The 16,963-nt window shown below is 47.9% G+C and overlaps 2 protein-coding genes across 2 annotated transcripts in view; both read left to right on the top strand.

Annotated features, from left to right (window-relative positions):
* LOC310686809 (uncharacterized protein) overlaps nucleotides 1–16,963 on the top strand; it is a 51,488-nt gene that overhangs the window by 18,330 nt on the left and 16,195 nt on the right. The window contains exon 4 of the mRNA XM_083461072.1: nucleotides 11,854–13,528. Within this exon, the coding sequence (XP_083317198.1) occupies nucleotides 12,037–13,528 (1,492 nt within the window). The 5' untranslated portion in view covers nucleotides 11,854–12,036. The remainder of the gene's footprint in view (nucleotides 1–11,853; nucleotides 13,529–16,963) is intronic.
* On the top strand, nucleotides 5–4,689 carry LOC310686851 (uncharacterized protein). The gene is made up of 2 exons (XM_083461209.1): nucleotides 5–722; nucleotides 970–4,689. The coding sequence occupies exon 2, from the start codon at nucleotides 1,152–1,154 to the stop codon at nucleotides 3,075–3,077; it is 1,926 nt and encodes a 641-aa protein (XP_083317335.1). The 5' UTR covers nucleotides 5–722; nucleotides 970–1,151; the 3' UTR covers nucleotides 3,078–4,689.

The raw sequence follows: 16,963 nt of genomic DNA, 5'->3' as shown, positions 1-16,963 counted from the left end.
GAGCTGAGTGCAGGGTGGGGACCAATGGTGGAAAAATTACCCCACAAGGTGGACTACATGTTGCCCACCAAAGGTACTACCGCTCCCCTAACACCCCAAGCCATCCTATAATTATGATATTTAAGACAGATCAGGAATAAATTTATTTTTCAAGAAACAACATAACTTCAGGCTGTTAATGAATCAATACTACATATTCAAGGATGAAGTTTCCATTAAGTACAGTTATCTATTTGCCTTTAGTATTCAGATTTGTAAGTGTCATTTTAGGATAGTCCTGATTCAGGAGACAGGAAAAGATCAGGCTGCACCTCATTATTATAAGGAGCAATGGGGGTGGGTTTCTCCGTCTGGGATTCCCATGCGTCAGCTGCTTTCCTTCTGCTTCTCCTTCTCTTTCCATGCAATGCAAGGCATCTAGACGGAGGTCCATCTCCAAGAACAGGAGCTTCCCTGAGCACCCATTCAGCTGACCCGAAGCACCAAGACTTGTCACTAGTTCTCTGACTAACCCAGACCACAGTCCCTGGAAAAGGCATAGACCTAGGTCCCACATAATAGTCCATATGGACCTCCTGAGGCCAATGGGACTGTGCAGGTAATTCATTAAGAGACAGAGGTGGATGGACGATTATGTTGCAGAGGATGGGAAATGTCCAAAGGAACGATGGACCAGAGAAAGAGGGGGCCTTTTCATGGAAAGAGAGCAGCTGCCTTTCCTGGTGAGGAAACAATTGGTTTGAAAAGTCTGCATTCCAATATCATGCTGCTTTATCATGCTGCTGATTGAGGATTATGAAAGGTTGCTGATGCATTACTATCATTTGATGACATTGCATTTTCATTTCCTAAAAATTTGGAACAAGGGTAGGATGCGGGGAAATGTAGGATATGTTGAAATATGAGGTGGTGCTAATGGCATCTGATGTGCTCTCTTTTCCTTTGTTCTCTTCCTTGAAACCCAAACAGGATTTCCTTTCCTCCCACTCTGAAGAAGGTGAAGGAGAAGACAGTCACAACTTCAGGGGATCGGGCACCTTCAGTTTAATTAGGAAGAGAAATTAAAATGTGTCAAATGTGGAATATGCTTCACTGAATGAGCATACATAGCTCACATCAACGACCTCCAACAGGAAAAACCATTTAAATCTATGGAGTGCGGAAAGAGCTTCAGTTTCAATGGAAGCCTTAGAACACATCAACGGACTCACACGGGTGAAAAACCTTTTAAATGCATGGAGTGTGGAAAGAGCTTTAGGGTAAATGAAAAACTTAGAATACATCAACGGACTCACACAGGAGAGAAACCATATAAATGTATGGAGTGCGGAAAGAGCTTCAGTCAGAGTGGACACTTCAATATTCATCTACAAACTCACACAGGGGAGAAACCATGTAAATGTATGGAGTGTGGAAAGAGCTTCAGTAAGAATGGAGCCCTTAGAATACATCAACGGACCCACACAGGGGAGAAACCATTTAAATGTATGGAGTGCGGAAAGAGCTTCAGTCAGAGTGGCCACCTCAGTACTCATTTACAAACTCACACAGGGGAGAAGCCACATAAATGTATGGAGTGCGGAAAGAGCTTTAGTGATAATGGATACCTTAAATTACACCAGCGGATTCACACAGGGGAGAAACCATATAAATGTATGGAGTGCGGAAAGAGCTTTATTAAAAATGGAAGGCTTAAAACACATCAACGGACTCACACAGGGGAAAAACCATATAAATGTGTGCAGTGTGGAAAGAGCTTTACTGATAATGGAAGGCTTAGAGCACATCAATGGACTCACACAGAGGAAAAACCATTTAAATGTATGGAGTGCGGAAAGAGCTTCAGTAAGAATGGCGTCCTTAGAAGACATCAACGGACTCACACGGGTGAAAAACCTTTTAAATGCATAGAGTGCGGAAAGAGCTTCAGTCAGAGTGAACACCTTAAATTACACCAGCGGACTCATACAGGTGAAAAACCATATGAATGCATGGAGTGTGGAAAGAGCTTTATTTCCAATTCATCCCTTAGAACACATCAACGGACTCACACAGGGGAGAAACGATATAAATGTATGGAGTGCGAGAAGAGCTTCAGGCAGAGTGGACACCTTAAATTACACCAGCGGACTCATACAGGTGAAAAACCATATGAATGCATGGAGTGTGGAAAGAGCTTTAATTTCAATGCATCCCTTAGAACACATCAACGGACTCACACAGGGGAGAAACCATTTAAATGTATGGAGTGCGGAAAGAGCTTCAGTCAGAGTGGACTCCTCAGTATTCATCTACGGACTCACACAGGTGAGAAACCATTTAAATGTATGGAGTGCGGTAAGAGCTTTCATCATAATGGAAGCTTTAGAAATCATCAACGGACTCACACAGCGGAGAAACCATTTGAATGCCTGGAGTGTGGAAAGATCTTCAGTCAGAGTGGACACCTCAATATACATCAACGGACTCACACAGGGGAGAAACGATATAAATGTATGGAGTGCAAAAAGAGCTTCAGTCGGAATGATAGCCTTAAATTACACCAGCGGACTCATACAGGTGAAAAACCATATGAATGCATGGAGTGTGGAAAGAGCTTTAATTCCAATTCATCCCTTAGAACACATCAACGGACTCACACAGGGGAGAAACGATATAAATGTATGGAGTGCGGAAAGAGCTTTCGTCAGAATGGAAGCCTTAAATTACACCAGCAGACTCATACAGGTGAAAAACCATATGAATGCATGGAGTGTGGAAAGAGCTTTAATTTCAATGCATCCCTTAGAACACATCAACGGACTCACACAGGGGAGAAACCATTTAAATGTATGGAGTGCGGAAAGAGCTTCAGTCAGAGTGGACACCTCAGTATTCATCTACGGACTCACACAGGGGAGAAACCATTTAAATGTATGGAGTGCGGAAAGAGCTTTATTAAAAATGGAAGGCTTAGAAGACATCAACGGACTCACACAGGGGAGCAACCATTTGAATGCCTGGAGTGTGGGAAGAGCTTCAGTCAAAGTGGAAATCTTAGAAAACATCAGCAGACACACATGGGAGAAACCATTTAAATCTATGGCGTGTGGAAGGAGCTTCAGTCAGAGTGGAACCCTTTAATTTACGCCAACAAACGCACCCAAGAGACAAACCATACAAATTTCAGGAAAGGAAATAAAGGTTCAGTCCTAGGGGAGGTCCTACATTTTCCTGCTTGGCAGGGGGTTGGACTCGATGGCCCTTGTGGTCTATTCCAGCTCTGTGAGTCTATGATTCTATGATCAACAGACTCATGGACAGGAAGAACTTTAAGAGTTGAAACCCGACAAACCATCAACAAACTCAAAGCGGAGAAGCAGTTTAAATGGAAGGATTACAGAAAGTGCTTTAGTTATAATGGAGTGTTTAAGAAACATCAATGGAGTCTCAGATGGGAGAACCCATTTAGATGTATGGAGTGCGGGACATGTTCCTCTCAGAGTCCCCTCTTCTTCACAGCAATGAACTCAGAGGAGATCCGGCTTCAGGGCCCAGCTGAGTGTTGCCATTATCTCGAATTGGGTAACTCCTGTCTAATCTGCTCTGTGTCTGTGTCTCTCCCTGCTTCTGAGACAACTGGAAACGAGGGGGGCCGTTTCTCCCCCTCCATCTCTTCTTCTGAGGAAAGCTGATCTCCTTGAGAATGGATTCCCCAATATTCGGCTTCAGACCATTCCCTGACAAAACACATTGCCCTGTGTCGTTCCAGCCTCTTTCCTCCCTTGCTCCCTTCTGCTGGTACGTGTACCTGTGTGCTGTATTTCTTTAAATGAAGGTAATGTCTCACAATAGTGAGAATAATTTTAGATATAAAGTACCTTTTGACAGGGACGCGGGTGGCACTGTGGGTTAAACCATAGGTCCATGGTTTGAATCCCCGTGACAGGGTGATCTCCGATTACTCGGTCCTTGCTCCTGCTAACCTAGCAGTTCGAAAGCATGTCAAAGTGCAAGTAGATAAATAGGTACCGCTCAGGTGGAAAGGTAAAGATAGTCCCCCAAGCCTTATTGCAAGAGGGAGAATGAGGAGCTGCAGGTACCCAACAGAACATTAAAAATACAGAGATTGAGGTCAACAGACAGCGAAGCAAAGTCTACTCCAAGGGAAGCCCTTCAGCTTCCAGCCTGTCCCCTCCCACAAGGGCTGAAGGAGACTTGCCATTTGGGGATGGCAGAGCTGAATGGAAGCGGGCAAGGAAGCCCCACTATCACTCCTGCCAGAGGAATAGGGTCACTCACCCCTATACTCAAAGCTGATTGACAGGAAGGAATTCCTCCCCACCCTTGTCACATGCAGCTGGGCTCACTTGCCAGAGCCACCTCGAAAGCCTGACTAGAATTCCCATTGATGTACTGTCTATGGAAAAGGAGGCGGATTCTCTGTTATGTTTCTGTGATTGTTATTAAGAAAATGTATACATTATAGTCCCAAAAGTGTAAAGCCTTGCCTCTAACGTGGTCATGTTGATACCACAAACGTACTGTGTAATGCTTTGAATGTGCTACTGAAACAGACTTTGTAAAACTTTGTACAAAATACATGGAACAAAGGGTAACTGTTGCTGTCATGACAGACCCAGTATAGACAACTCCACACTGCCGTCTACTGGGTCTACAGTATATAAAAAACCACCCATTCATGACTAAGACACTTTTATTGAATAAACCATTCTTCAAACAAAGTAACAGCCATTCACAAATAAAGACTGACTTCTCCCCGTAAGAGTTCCAATCTGACACAAAGATGGGAGCATCTTGTGGGAAGGTTCAGGGTGGCAGGAGAGGATATATTGTTTGTTAATATCCTTCCAAACTTGCGGCAGCAATTTCCTTTATGAAGCAGAGCGCATTCCCCCATTTACATGCACAGCAGATAGCTGGTTGCAGGCTCGTGTGAGCCTCTCACTATTATACAATTCAGCCTGTCTCAGATTGACTTGTACTGCTTCTGATGGATCACATTCCACACATCTTAGCACAACAGTGGGAACTGTGAACGCCCATACATGCACTGCTTGTTGCTTCCAATGCTGTTTCCTCTGTCCATTCCTGCAGCATCACAAAAGGGACAGCCATTAACAGAATGGGTGCAGCCCAGACCCCAGCACCAGGTACTTTGCAAACACATGAATAATGTCACTATCACCATCCACTGCACAAAAGATCCTCACTTGTAACCTCACCCTGCGGCACCTCCTTCCTGACGTCCTCCATGACAGATCTACAAAGGCGGGAAACGGTGGGGTGGACAACCTTTTTTGAAATTTATAAAAGTATGGTCTTTCTTTTGTTCAGAGTTCCCCCCTTCCTCCTGCGTGAGTGGCTTCAGACCCTGCTGCAGAAGGTCTATTAATAAAAGATCAGGGAGGATGTGGGTGGCGCTGTGGTCTCAACCACAGTGCCTCATGGTCTTGCTGATCAGAAGGTTGGCAGTTTGAATCCCCGCAACGGGGTGAGCTCCCCTTGCTCTGTCCCAGCTCCTGCCAACTTAGCAGTCTGAAAGCACACCAGTGCAAGTAGATAAATAGGTGGTGGGAAGGTTTCTGTCATGCACCAGAAGCGGTTTAGTCCTGCTGGCCACATGACCTGGAAAGCTGTCTGTGGACAAACGCCGGCTCCCTCAGCCTGAAAGCGAGATGAGCGCCGAAACCCTAGAGTCACCTTTGACTGGACTCAACCGTCCAGGGGTCCTTTACCTTTCTTACCTTAATAAAAGATCAGGCATAGCAGCCGCTTTGATCCAGCGTTACTTTGGTTGGTCTCTCTTAGTTTCTCTGACTTTTGGGAGACCGACTGTTTCCTAGACGGGCTCCTCGTGCATCCCGTAAGGAGAAGGAGCTGTTTTACGATCTTTTCCACCATCATCCCCGACCACTGGTCTTGCTAGCTAGGGGTGATGGCAGCTGTAGTCCGAAAACAGCTGGAGACCCAAATTTGGGAAACCCTGTTCACCTTGAAGGAGAAAGGAGGGCTCACCTGCATCTGGAGGAATGCCAGGTAAGCCCTGCAGGATCAGGCCCAAGGGGCCCCTGTGCAAGGGCCACAGCTTCCCCACAAGTGAAGAAGCTGTAGGAAAGGAGGGGAGGCAGGAGGAGGGGGTGGGGGAGGAATAACTGAGAAGGAGCTTCTGGAGCCTGGGCAGCCCCCTCCCCGCCTGCTCCCGGAAGGTTTCCCAAGCCCCTCCCCTTTTCACTTCAAGGATTGGGGGACCTCAGCACCCCAGGGTTGCTTTGCTCCAGTGGGGGGAGGGAGAGCTATTTTGTTTGCTGAGGGCAGGAGTCACACTCCTGTCACATTGTGTTGTGCCTGGTAAGGGGGTGAGGCTCAGGTGGGACAGAGTTGAGAAGGAAAATATCCCGGGTGGTGATTTACTCCGCTGCCCAGTTCGTAAGGGTGCCACTCCCCGGGGGTCCCTCCGGTCAGCAAAAGAAGGAGTCTCCAGCCAAGTTAAAGAAGCAAAGGGCGGTCAGTTGACCTGATCTTTATTTGTTGCAACAAGGTTCAAACACACCAAGAGTAGGAACCCCGAGAAGATGGTTGCATGGATTTTTAAGACCTCTCCCCATTTCCCACAATACATTTTTCCACAGCATCTTTGATGCATCACAGATTTGTCACAAAGTAGGAGTCTTTGGCATTCAGAAACATGGACCCGTCACCCACCCCTGTCAACAGCCCCAGTTTCCCACACCTTTCCCCCAAAATACCAGAATAATCCATAATCCGATGGATTTCTGCCTGGGGCATGTGCTGCCCTTGATCGCCTCCTGCCTCCTAAGGGATTATGGAGTCAGGGGGAGCCCGAGATCCCCGAATTCCAGAGGAGTCATTAGTCGTGGGAACCAAGGAAATCGGTCAAACCGTTGAATTGGGGCGATTACCGGTATTTGACGTTTCTACAGTTTTCTATATTGGATACTCGGAGGACACAGTACGATTCATGGTATCCGCTTCTTGCTACAATTGTATAGGCTGCTTCTCTGAGCCTCTTTGCTGTTGTGCATGGAAGGTGCCTGTGTCCACGGTCATTGTCCCGGCCTTAGTCAGAGGAGGTGGTGGGGACTTGGGGTTTTGGGGAGTCGTATAACTGTCCCCCCCATCCTGGTCTGAAGAGCGGCAATACCTAAAGCACGGACTCACGGCTCATGGCGTGGGGTGGGCGAGGGAAGGATTTTGCAATGTAAACATTGTGGGGTGGGGGACCCCAATTTGTAATTGGATTGCCAGGATCAGCCCCTCACCCGCTCTCCTGATCTACAGGAGGAAAACGGGAGGGGAATAACCTTCCTCCCCGTCCCGTCTCAATACTTTCCCTCCCCTCCCCGCACATCCTCCTCTCACCCCGCCCCCACAACCCCAAATCCCCTCCCCAATATGTTGCTCCTCCTCCTCGCCACCCGACCTCTGTTCCCGGAATAGGGGGGGGGGATGAGCCCTCCTCCCAAACTGCCTGCTTCTCCCGGAAGTGGCTCTTCTGCGCCGGATTGCTGATTTGCGCCGTAGCTCAAGGGGGGGCGCGCTTTCGGAAAGGGGAGGAGGGGCGGCAGGAGAGGACACCCCACCCCCACCCCCGTGGATATTGCAGGAAAGGAAAGGAGAATCGGGAGCGAGGACAAAGAGGTAATGGGGTTGCGGGGGGAGGGGAGAAAAGGACCCAGAGACCCCCGCCAGCTCCCAAAAGCATATTTCGTGGGCCCCTTAGGCGCCTTGGCAGCGGCGGACATGGGGCCCCCACCCAGGGGGTCCCCACGAAGGCCTCCTTGCCCCGTTTCCCCCGCAAAGGCATCCCTGGGGCCCTGTGGGATCTGCACGGAGAAAGGCGGGCCATGAATGGGTTAACGGGCGCGAGGGACGCCTGGATAGAGACCCCCGTGTGGCTCGTGTTGGGGGGGTGCTCTGAATGGAGAGATGGGGCGCGCCAAGGCAGCCTCTGGGTGCAGGGGAGACTCAATGAAAGAGGGAGGGGGTCGAGGAAGTCGGGGGGAGCATCCGTGGGGCAGGGAAGGGCAGCAATGAGAGAGGGAAAGGAAGACCAGTCTGTAGGGAGAGGTCCGTGTTGGGTTGAAATAAACGACAGACGAGTGGTGGTGTCATAGATGGGAGGCATCCTCTCGAGCATGTCTCGGGGAGTCCCTTTTATTGAATATTACAGCATTGCCACATATGTGCTTGTTGCTGAGTGGTTAACACAAGTACAAAGCAAAGGTTACATATAGGTCCGCGTGGCGGACGCGGGGAATCTCCGGAGGGGCCGCCTTGCCTTCTCCCTCCCGCACAGGAATCGGCCACACCTTCAAGGCGACCAGAGAGGGATCCCTGGAAAGTGGGGGGTCCAGTCCCCCCACGCCTCCCTTCCTGCAAGCTCCATGCTCTTCCCACCGCATAAACACCTGCCCTGTCCAGACGAGAGGAAGAGGGGAGGGGAGAGCCCTTTTCAGAAGCCGTTCTCTGTTTCCGCAATCCCACCAGGAAGCAGCCAGAAAGCTTTTCCTCTCTCTCAGGCTTCCATCTTTAATGTCTTTTCCACTGCCAGCTTCATTGAGGATGAGGGAAATGTACACCTGTCATCAGAAACAGGGGTGCAGAGTCCATGGAATGCCTCGCAGGATTCATATAGAAGTTGCACCTCAAAAGCATTTCTGTTCCTCTTATTTTTGGTAGGGAATGTCAGTGACTGACAAGCTGAGATTCTTCCCAGTCAAAGGAGGCATTTTCATGATAGACAGTGCCTGTGGCTGGAGGTTTTACATACAAGGTGTGCCTATACAGGCCAAAGACTGCCAGTATTAGCAGAGGTGAGCTGTGCGACCTCCCCAAATTTACAGACTGTATGTGAATGACAAGTTGTGGGTGGGATTACAGTTTACGGCAGCCCTGTGATTCTCTCCACCCATAACATTTCGTTAGCTGATATTGCAGTACGAATTCCAAAATAACTACAAAACAATAACAATATAATAAGAATGATAGTATTTATATGCTGCCAATCTGGCTGGGTTTCCCAGCCATTCTGGGCAGCTTACAGTACATATAAAAGACGGTAAAACATCAGACATTCAAAACCTCCTGATACAGGGCTGCCTTCAGCTGTCTTCTAAATGTCAGATAGTTGCCCCTTTCCTTGCCCTTTGCCTGCTTCCCTGTAACTTCGCTTCTCATGGGGGGGGGGGTTCAACCAGCAAAAGACCCTTGAAGGAGGACCTCAGTGTACAGACTGAGCGATGGGGGTGGAGACAAATTAAAGGTCATCACCAACAATGTGAATTGTGCTCAGAAATGTACTGGGAGTCAGTGAAGATCCTTTCGGACTGGTGTTATGTTGTCTCAGTGGCTGCTCCCATTCTGTTGTCCAGCTGCCGCATTCTGGATTAGTTGCAGTTTACGAGTCACCTCCAAAGGTAGCCCCATGTAGCACATGGCAGTAGTCCAAGCGGGAGATCACCAGAGCATGCACCACTCTGGAGAGACAGTCTGCTGTCAGGTAGGGTCTCATCCTGCATACCAGATGGAACTGGCAGACAGCTGCCCTGGACACAGAATTGACCTGTGCCTACATGGACAGTTGTGAGTCCTAAATGACCCCCAGGTTGTGCACCTGGTCCTTTTGGGGCAGTTATCCCCATCGGGTCTAGGGAGTCTCCCACACCTGCCTGCCCCCTTTCCACCTGGGACAGTATTTCTGCCTTGTCAAGATTCAGCCTCAATCTGTTATCCGCCATCCATCCTCTAACTGCCTCCAGACACTCACACAGGACCTTCACTGGTTCCAATTTAAAAGAGAGGAAGAGCTGGGTATCATCCACATACTGGGGAACACCCAGCCCAAACCCCCTGAAGATCTCTCCCAGTGTCTTCATATAGATATTAAAAAGCATGGGGAGAAGAAGGAGCCCTGAGGTACCCCACAAGTGAGAGCCCAGGGGTCTGAACACTCATCCCCGAACACCACTTTCTGGACATGGCCCAGGAGGAAGGAGGGGAACCACTGTACAGCAGTGCCCCCAGCTCCCCTAGAGGGTCCAGAAGGACACCATGGTCAAAGGTCTCCAAAGCCGCTGGGAGATCCAGCAGAACCAGGAAAGAGCTTTTTCCCCCTTGGTCTCTAGCCCATCGGAGATCATCAAGCAGTGCAACCAGGGCAGTTTCCGTCCCATGATGAGGCCTGAATCCCAATTGGAAGGATAATGGTGGCAGAAGCTTTCCTGGTCCTGCAGCCCACAAAAGCTCCAGGCACAAGACGTTCATTAGCTTTGAAGGGGCCATTGGATAATTGGTGGTCTTTTCTTCAAAAGACAAATATTTTGAATAACTTTACAGTGATGTATGATGTAAATAGCGCTTCTGTTTTCCAGAATTCCCCAGCCCACCAAGGATTTGAGACCCATCAAGTGTCCTCACCTGGTTTAGCCGGTCAGTGGAAGCCGTTCCTGGGATTGCTGCCCATTTTGCATGCTGATACCTTCTGGAAGCCACAGGTGAGAGCTGAGTGGAGGGTGGGGACCAATGGTGGAAAAATTACTCCAGAAGGTAGACTACATTTCCTCCAACAAAAGTACTACTGCTCCCCTAACACCCCAATGTTGGCTATTTGCAGTATGGTAGCGCTGCAGAGAGCTTGCTGGGGAGACCATGCATTAAAAAGGGACTCAAAAATAACAAACAAGGTTTTAATCACAAAAATAAAAACTCCATTTACACTACAAACATCAACAACAAACCAGACCCAACCACCAACCCATCCCCCGGGGTAATGGGAGAGCTAGGTGCTGCTCCTTATATACTACACCCAAATGCCGACACACCTTAATCAGTACAACTCAGCAGCACCTGCTATGTTTCACAGCTGTAAAGCTGGGTCTCGTTATTTTGCTCTGGCCCTTTTTCTGGCCCCTTAAAGACATACACATCGGGTGGAACAATGATGAACCTTTACATTTAAAGAAACCATTCAACACCCAAGACATCCTATAATTATAATATTTAAGACAGATCAGGAATAAATTAATATCTCAAGAAATAACACTATTTCAGCTTGTTAATGAATCAGTACTACATATTCAAAGATGATATTTCCACTAAGTACAGTTATCCATTTGCCTTTAATATCCAGTTTTTTCAGTGCCAGATTAGGATAGTCCTGTGTCAGAAGAGGGGCTCGAGATCAGGCAGCAGATCATTATTATAAGAAACAATTGGGGTGGGGTGTTTCCCATTTGCCAGCTGCTTTCCTTCTGCTTCTCCTGCTCTCTCCATGCAATGTGAGGCATGTAGACAGAGGTCCGTCTCCAAGAACAGGAGCTTCCCTGAGCACCCATTCAGTTGACCCCAAGCACCAAGCCTTGTCACTAGTTCTCTGACTGACCCAGACCACAGTCCCTGGAAAAGACGAAGGCCTGAGTCTCACAAAATGGTTCAAGTGGACCTCCTGAGGCCAATGGGACTGTGCAGGTGACTCATAAAGATCTAGAGGTGGATGGAGGATTATGATGCAGAGGATGGGGAATGTCCAAAGGAATGATGAACCCGGGAAAGAGAGGGCCTTTTCATGGAAAGAGATCAGCTGGCTTTCCTTTGAGGAAACAATTTATTTGAAAAGGCTGTATTCCAAGATCATGCTGCTTTATTAACGATGACTGAGGATTATGAAAGGTTGCTGATGCATTACTATCATTTGGTGACATTGCATCTTCATTTCCTAAAAACTGGGAACATGGGTAGGAGGCAGGGGAATGTAGGAGATGTTGAAATAAGGTGCTAACGGCGCTTGCTGTGTTCTCTTCCCCTTTCTTCTCTTCTTTGAAACCCAAACAGGATTTCCTTTCCTCCCACTTTGAAGAAGGTGATGGAGAAGACATTCAGAATTCTGAGGGATGGGGCACTTTTGTTTCATTAGGTATAGACATTAAAATGTGTGAAATGTGGAATATGCTTCATTGAATGAGCACACATAGCTCACATCAGTGATCTCAAGAAGGGGAGAAACCATTTAAAGGTATGGAGTGTGGGAAAGGTTTCACAGATAGTGGAAAACGTAGAACACATCAGCAGACTCACATGGGCAAGAAAGGATTCCAATGCAGGGAGTGTGGGAAGAACTTCACTCAGCATGGACACTTAAGTTTACATCAACAGTTTCACACAGGGAAAATACCTTTTAAATGTCTGGATTGTGGAAAGAGCGTCAGTTGGAGTGATACACTTAGAACACATCAGAGGACTCACACAGGGGAGAAACCATATAAATGTATGGAGTGTGGAAAGAGCTTTACTGATAATGGAAAGCTTAGAATACATCAACGGATTCACACAGGGGAGAAACCATATAAATGTATGGAGTGTGGAAAGAGCTTTAGTCAAAGTGGAAGCCTTAGAATACATCAATGGATTCACACAGGGGAGAAACCATTTGAATGCCTGGAGTGCGGAAAGTTCTTCAGTCAGAATGGATACCTTAGAACACATCAACGGACTCATACAGGGCAGAAACCATATAAATGTATGGAGTGTGGAAAGAGCTTTAGTCGAAATGGAAGCCTTAGAATACATCAACGGATTCACAAAGGGGAGAAACCACATAAATGTATGGAGTGCGGAAAGAGCTTCAGTCAGAATGGAGACCTTAAATTACACCAGCGGATCCACACAGGGGAGAAACCATATAAATGTGTGGTGTGTGGAAGGAGCTTCAGTCAGAGTGGACACCTCAATATACATCAGCAAACTCACACAGGGGAGAAACCATATAAATGTATGGAGTGTGGAAAGAGCTTTAGTCGAAATGGAAGCCTTAGAATACATCAACGGATTCACACAGGGGAGAAACCATTTGAATGCCTGGAGTGCGGAAAGTTCTTCAGTCAGAATGGAGACCTTAAATCACACCAGCGGATTCATGCAGGGGAGAAACCATATAAATGTATGGAATGTGGAAAGAGCTTCAGTCAGAGTGGAGGCCTCAATATACACCAGCGAACTCACACAGGGGAGAAACCATATAAATGTATGGAGTGTGGAAACAGCTTTAGTAATAATGGAAGCCTTAGGATACATCAACGGATTCACACAGGGGAGAAACCATATAAATGTATGGAGTGTGGAAAGAGCTTTAGTCGAAATGGAAACCTTAGAATACATCAACGGATTCACACAGGGGAGAAACCATTTGAATGTCTGGAGTGCGGAAAGTTCTTCAGTCAGAATGGAGACCTTAAATTACACCAGCGGATTCATGCAGGGGAGAAACCATATAAATGTATGGAATGTGGAAAGAGCTTCAGTCAGAGTGGACACCTCAATATACACCAGCGAACTCACACAGGGGAGAAACCATATAAATGTATAGAGTGTGGAAAGAGCTTTACTGATAATGGAAACCTTAGAATACATCAACGGATTCACACACGGGAGAAACCATATAAATGCATGGAGTGTGGAAAGAGCTTTAGTAAGAATACAAACCTTAAATTACACCAGCGTACTCACACGGGTGAAAAACCATATGAATGCATTGAGTGTGGAAAGAGCTTCAGGCACAGTGGAAGTTTTAGAAAACATCAGCAGACCCACATCGGAGAAGCCATTTAAATGTTTGTCCTCTGGAAGGAGCTTCAATCAGAGTGGGACCCTTGATTTACATTAACAAACTCACACAAGAGACAAACCATATGAATGTAATGAAGTTAGTGAGAGGTACAGTGGTGCCTCGCAAGACGAAATTAATCCGTTCCGTGACTCTCTTCGTCTTGCGGTTTTTTTCGTCTTGCGAAGCACGCGGTTAGTGGATTAGCGCTATTAGCGGCTTAGAACTCGCAAGACATTTTCATCTTGCGAAGCAAGCCCATAGGGAAATTCGTTTTGCGAAGCACCTCAAAAACGGAAATCTCTTTCGTCTAGCGAGTTTTTCATTTTGCGAGGCATTCGTCTTGCGGGGCACCACTGTATAGGTCCAGTTCTAAATCAACAGACTTATGCACAGGATGCACAGCATTTAGATGTATGGAGTGTGGGACAAGTTCCTCTCAGAGTCCACTCTTCTTCACAGTAAGGAACTCAGAAGAAATCCGTATTCCTGCTTCAGGGCCAGATGAGTCTGTTTCTCTTGTCCTTATCTCTTAGCTAGGTAACTCCTGTCTAGTCTGCTCTGTATCGGTGTCTCTCCCTGCTTCTGAGACCACTGGAAAAGAGGAGGGTCAATTCCCCCCCTCCAGCTCCCAGGAAAGCTGATCTGCCTGAGAATGGATTCCCCCATACTCCGCTTCAGACCACTCCCTGACACATCACGAGAACCCTTAAAAAACAAGTAAACAAGTAAAATGAAAATCAGATAAGTGGGGAAGCCCACTTCACAATGTATAGGAAAATAAGGATATGACAAGAATTTGTTTCTATTGTCTGTTTTTCTGTTTATGTTCTTTATTTGTGTTATAAAATGAATATTATTATTTTTGGGGGGAGGAACAAAAAAACAACCAAAAAGCAACTGATACGGCAATACACCATAGATCACAGTGTGTTTTTGTGTTTCATGTTTGCCTGGAAGAAGCCAGCAGAAAGCTTTGCTTCGTGAAGCTCCTGCAGATGCCGAGTTGCTGACTTCTCTCCCAGACGACAGGAAGCGAAAGACACACCTCCATTGCCCAGTGTCGTTCCAGCCTCTTTCCTCCCTTGCTCCCTTCTGCCAGTTTGTGTGCCTGACTTAGATATCCTGTGTGCTGTATCTTTTTACTGCTGAAACTGGATTTGCTCTCAGGAGCTAAGGTTTGTGCCTCACTGGGGTCCCAGTGAGAACTGTATGCTTTGAAAGCTCAGTAAATTATTACTGAAGAAGTCCTGCTGCCCCTGTGTGTGTTTTTGACCTAAGTGTGGGACTTGCTCTACACGTGGCCCCTACCCTGCTGCTACTTAGCTCATTCCCTGGAGCTGCTCTACTCAAGCATGCAAGATGGTTTTTGCACCAAACTCTGTCACCCCCACCACTGCATGATCTTCAAACACTTCTTCTTCAACAGAACTTCATCCCTGTCCACTGCGCATACTGGAAAAAAATTGAAATACTGAAATCGAATGGGAGATTTCCCCCCAAGCCTATTTGTAGGATGGGGAAGGAGGGGCTACAGGAACCAGGGAAGTCTCCTGGGGGGCCCATCTTCACTCATGAACCCCCTGGAGGAACCCCAGAGCTCCTGCTTATTCTGGGGTTTGGAGAAGATAGTACTTTTCCATATTCCCTGAAGTTATTATTCAATAATGCTGCTAGGGAGTTTTCCTACCAGAGGACCAGAGTGTATATTACTATCATACTGATTTTAGTGCTATGGCTGCTTTTGCTGTCATGGACTGGCTGGGTGAGGGGGGGAGGCACCAGCTGGGGTACCCACAAGTGAAGAAGACTCAGATCCTGGGGACTGGTGGTGGGATGGCAATGAGCAGAAAGAGGGAGAAAAGGGAGCAGAATGGGAGGGAAGGTGTTCTGGAATGCGGAGTTAACCAGGGCTATTGACTGTCTGGCTCCAAAGCGCCCTCTCCGATTGCATGGAGCCCAGACAGTCCCGTGGTTTTCCCCAGAGCTGAGGGTGATGAAACAATCGTTGAGACGGCTAGAGCGCCGGTGGCAGAAAACTCATTCTGAATCAGACCGGACACGGGCTAGAGCTCAACATCGAGCCTACCAAGTGGCAGTGGCGACGGCAAAGAGGGCCTTCTTCACCGCCTCCATTGCATCTGCAGAAAACAGCAGCAGGAGACTTTTTCAGGTGGTTCGCAATCTATCGGAACCGCCTGCACCACCGGGGCCTGGTAGGGACCCCAAGATCTCCTGAAATGCTTTTGCAAAGTTTTTTGCAGATAAAGTCACTCAGATTCAGAAGGAGGTAGACTCCACCGTGGGAGCAGGGCCAGGGCGGGAGAGTGCTAGAGTTCTGTCTATTCCAGTTACATGGGATCAATTCCAATCTGTTACCTCCGAGGATGTGGACAGGCTGCTTGGACAAGTGAAACCGACCACCTGTCTCCTTGATCCTTGCCCATCCTGGCTGACAAAAGCGAGCCGGGAAGGGCTGGGCGATGGGCTCTACGAGGTGGTGAATGCTTCCCTCTGTGAGGGAGCCTTCCCGCTGAAAGAGGCGGTCATTAAACCGCTTCTTTAAAAAACATCTTTAGACCCAGCCAATTTGGCCAACTATCGCCCAGTCTCAAATTTACCATTCTTGGGCAAGGTGATTGAGCGAGTGGTTGCTGAACAACTCCAGGCACGCCTGGAAGAAGCGGACCATTTGGATCCCTTCCAGTCGGGATTCAGGCCTCATCATGGGACTGAAACTGCCTTGGTCGCACTGGTTGATGATCTCTGGCGGGCTAGGGACAAAGGTGAGAGCTGTTTCCTAGTTCTGCTGGATCTCTCAGCAGCGTTTGATACCATCGACCATAACATCCTTCTGAACCGTCTTGAGGGGCTGGGAGCTGGGGGCACTGTCATACAGTGGTTCTGCTCCTTCCTCCTGGGCCGTGTCCAGAAAGTGGGGGTGGGGATGAGTGGTCAAACCCCTGGGCTCTCACTTGTGGGGTGCCTCAGGGTTCTGTCCTCTCCCAATGCTTTTCAACATCTACATGAAGCCGCTGGGCGAGATCATCAGGGGATTTGGGCTGGGTGTTCACCAGTATGCGGATGATACCCAGCTCTACCTCTCTTTCAAATCAGAACCAGTGAAGGCAGTGAAGGTCCTGTGTGAGTGCCTGGAGGCGGTTGGAGGATGGATGGCGGCTAACAGATTGAGGTTGAATCCTGACAAGACAGAAGTACTGTTTTTTGGGGGGGGACAGGAGGCGGGCAGGTGTGGAGGATTCCCTGGTCCTGAATGGGGTAACTGTGCCCCTGAAGGAACAGGTGCGCAGCCTGGGAGTCATTTTGGACTCACAGCTGTCC

Source organism: Podarcis liolepis (assembly GCF_965112155.1).
Source record: "Podarcis liolepis genome assembly, chromosome: 10".
Classification (NCBI taxonomy): Eukaryota; Metazoa; Chordata; class Lepidosauria; order Squamata; family Lacertidae; genus Podarcis; species Podarcis liolepis.
The sequence above is the reverse complement of the archived record's forward strand: the minus strand, read 5'-3'. Positions and strand labels throughout refer to the sequence as shown.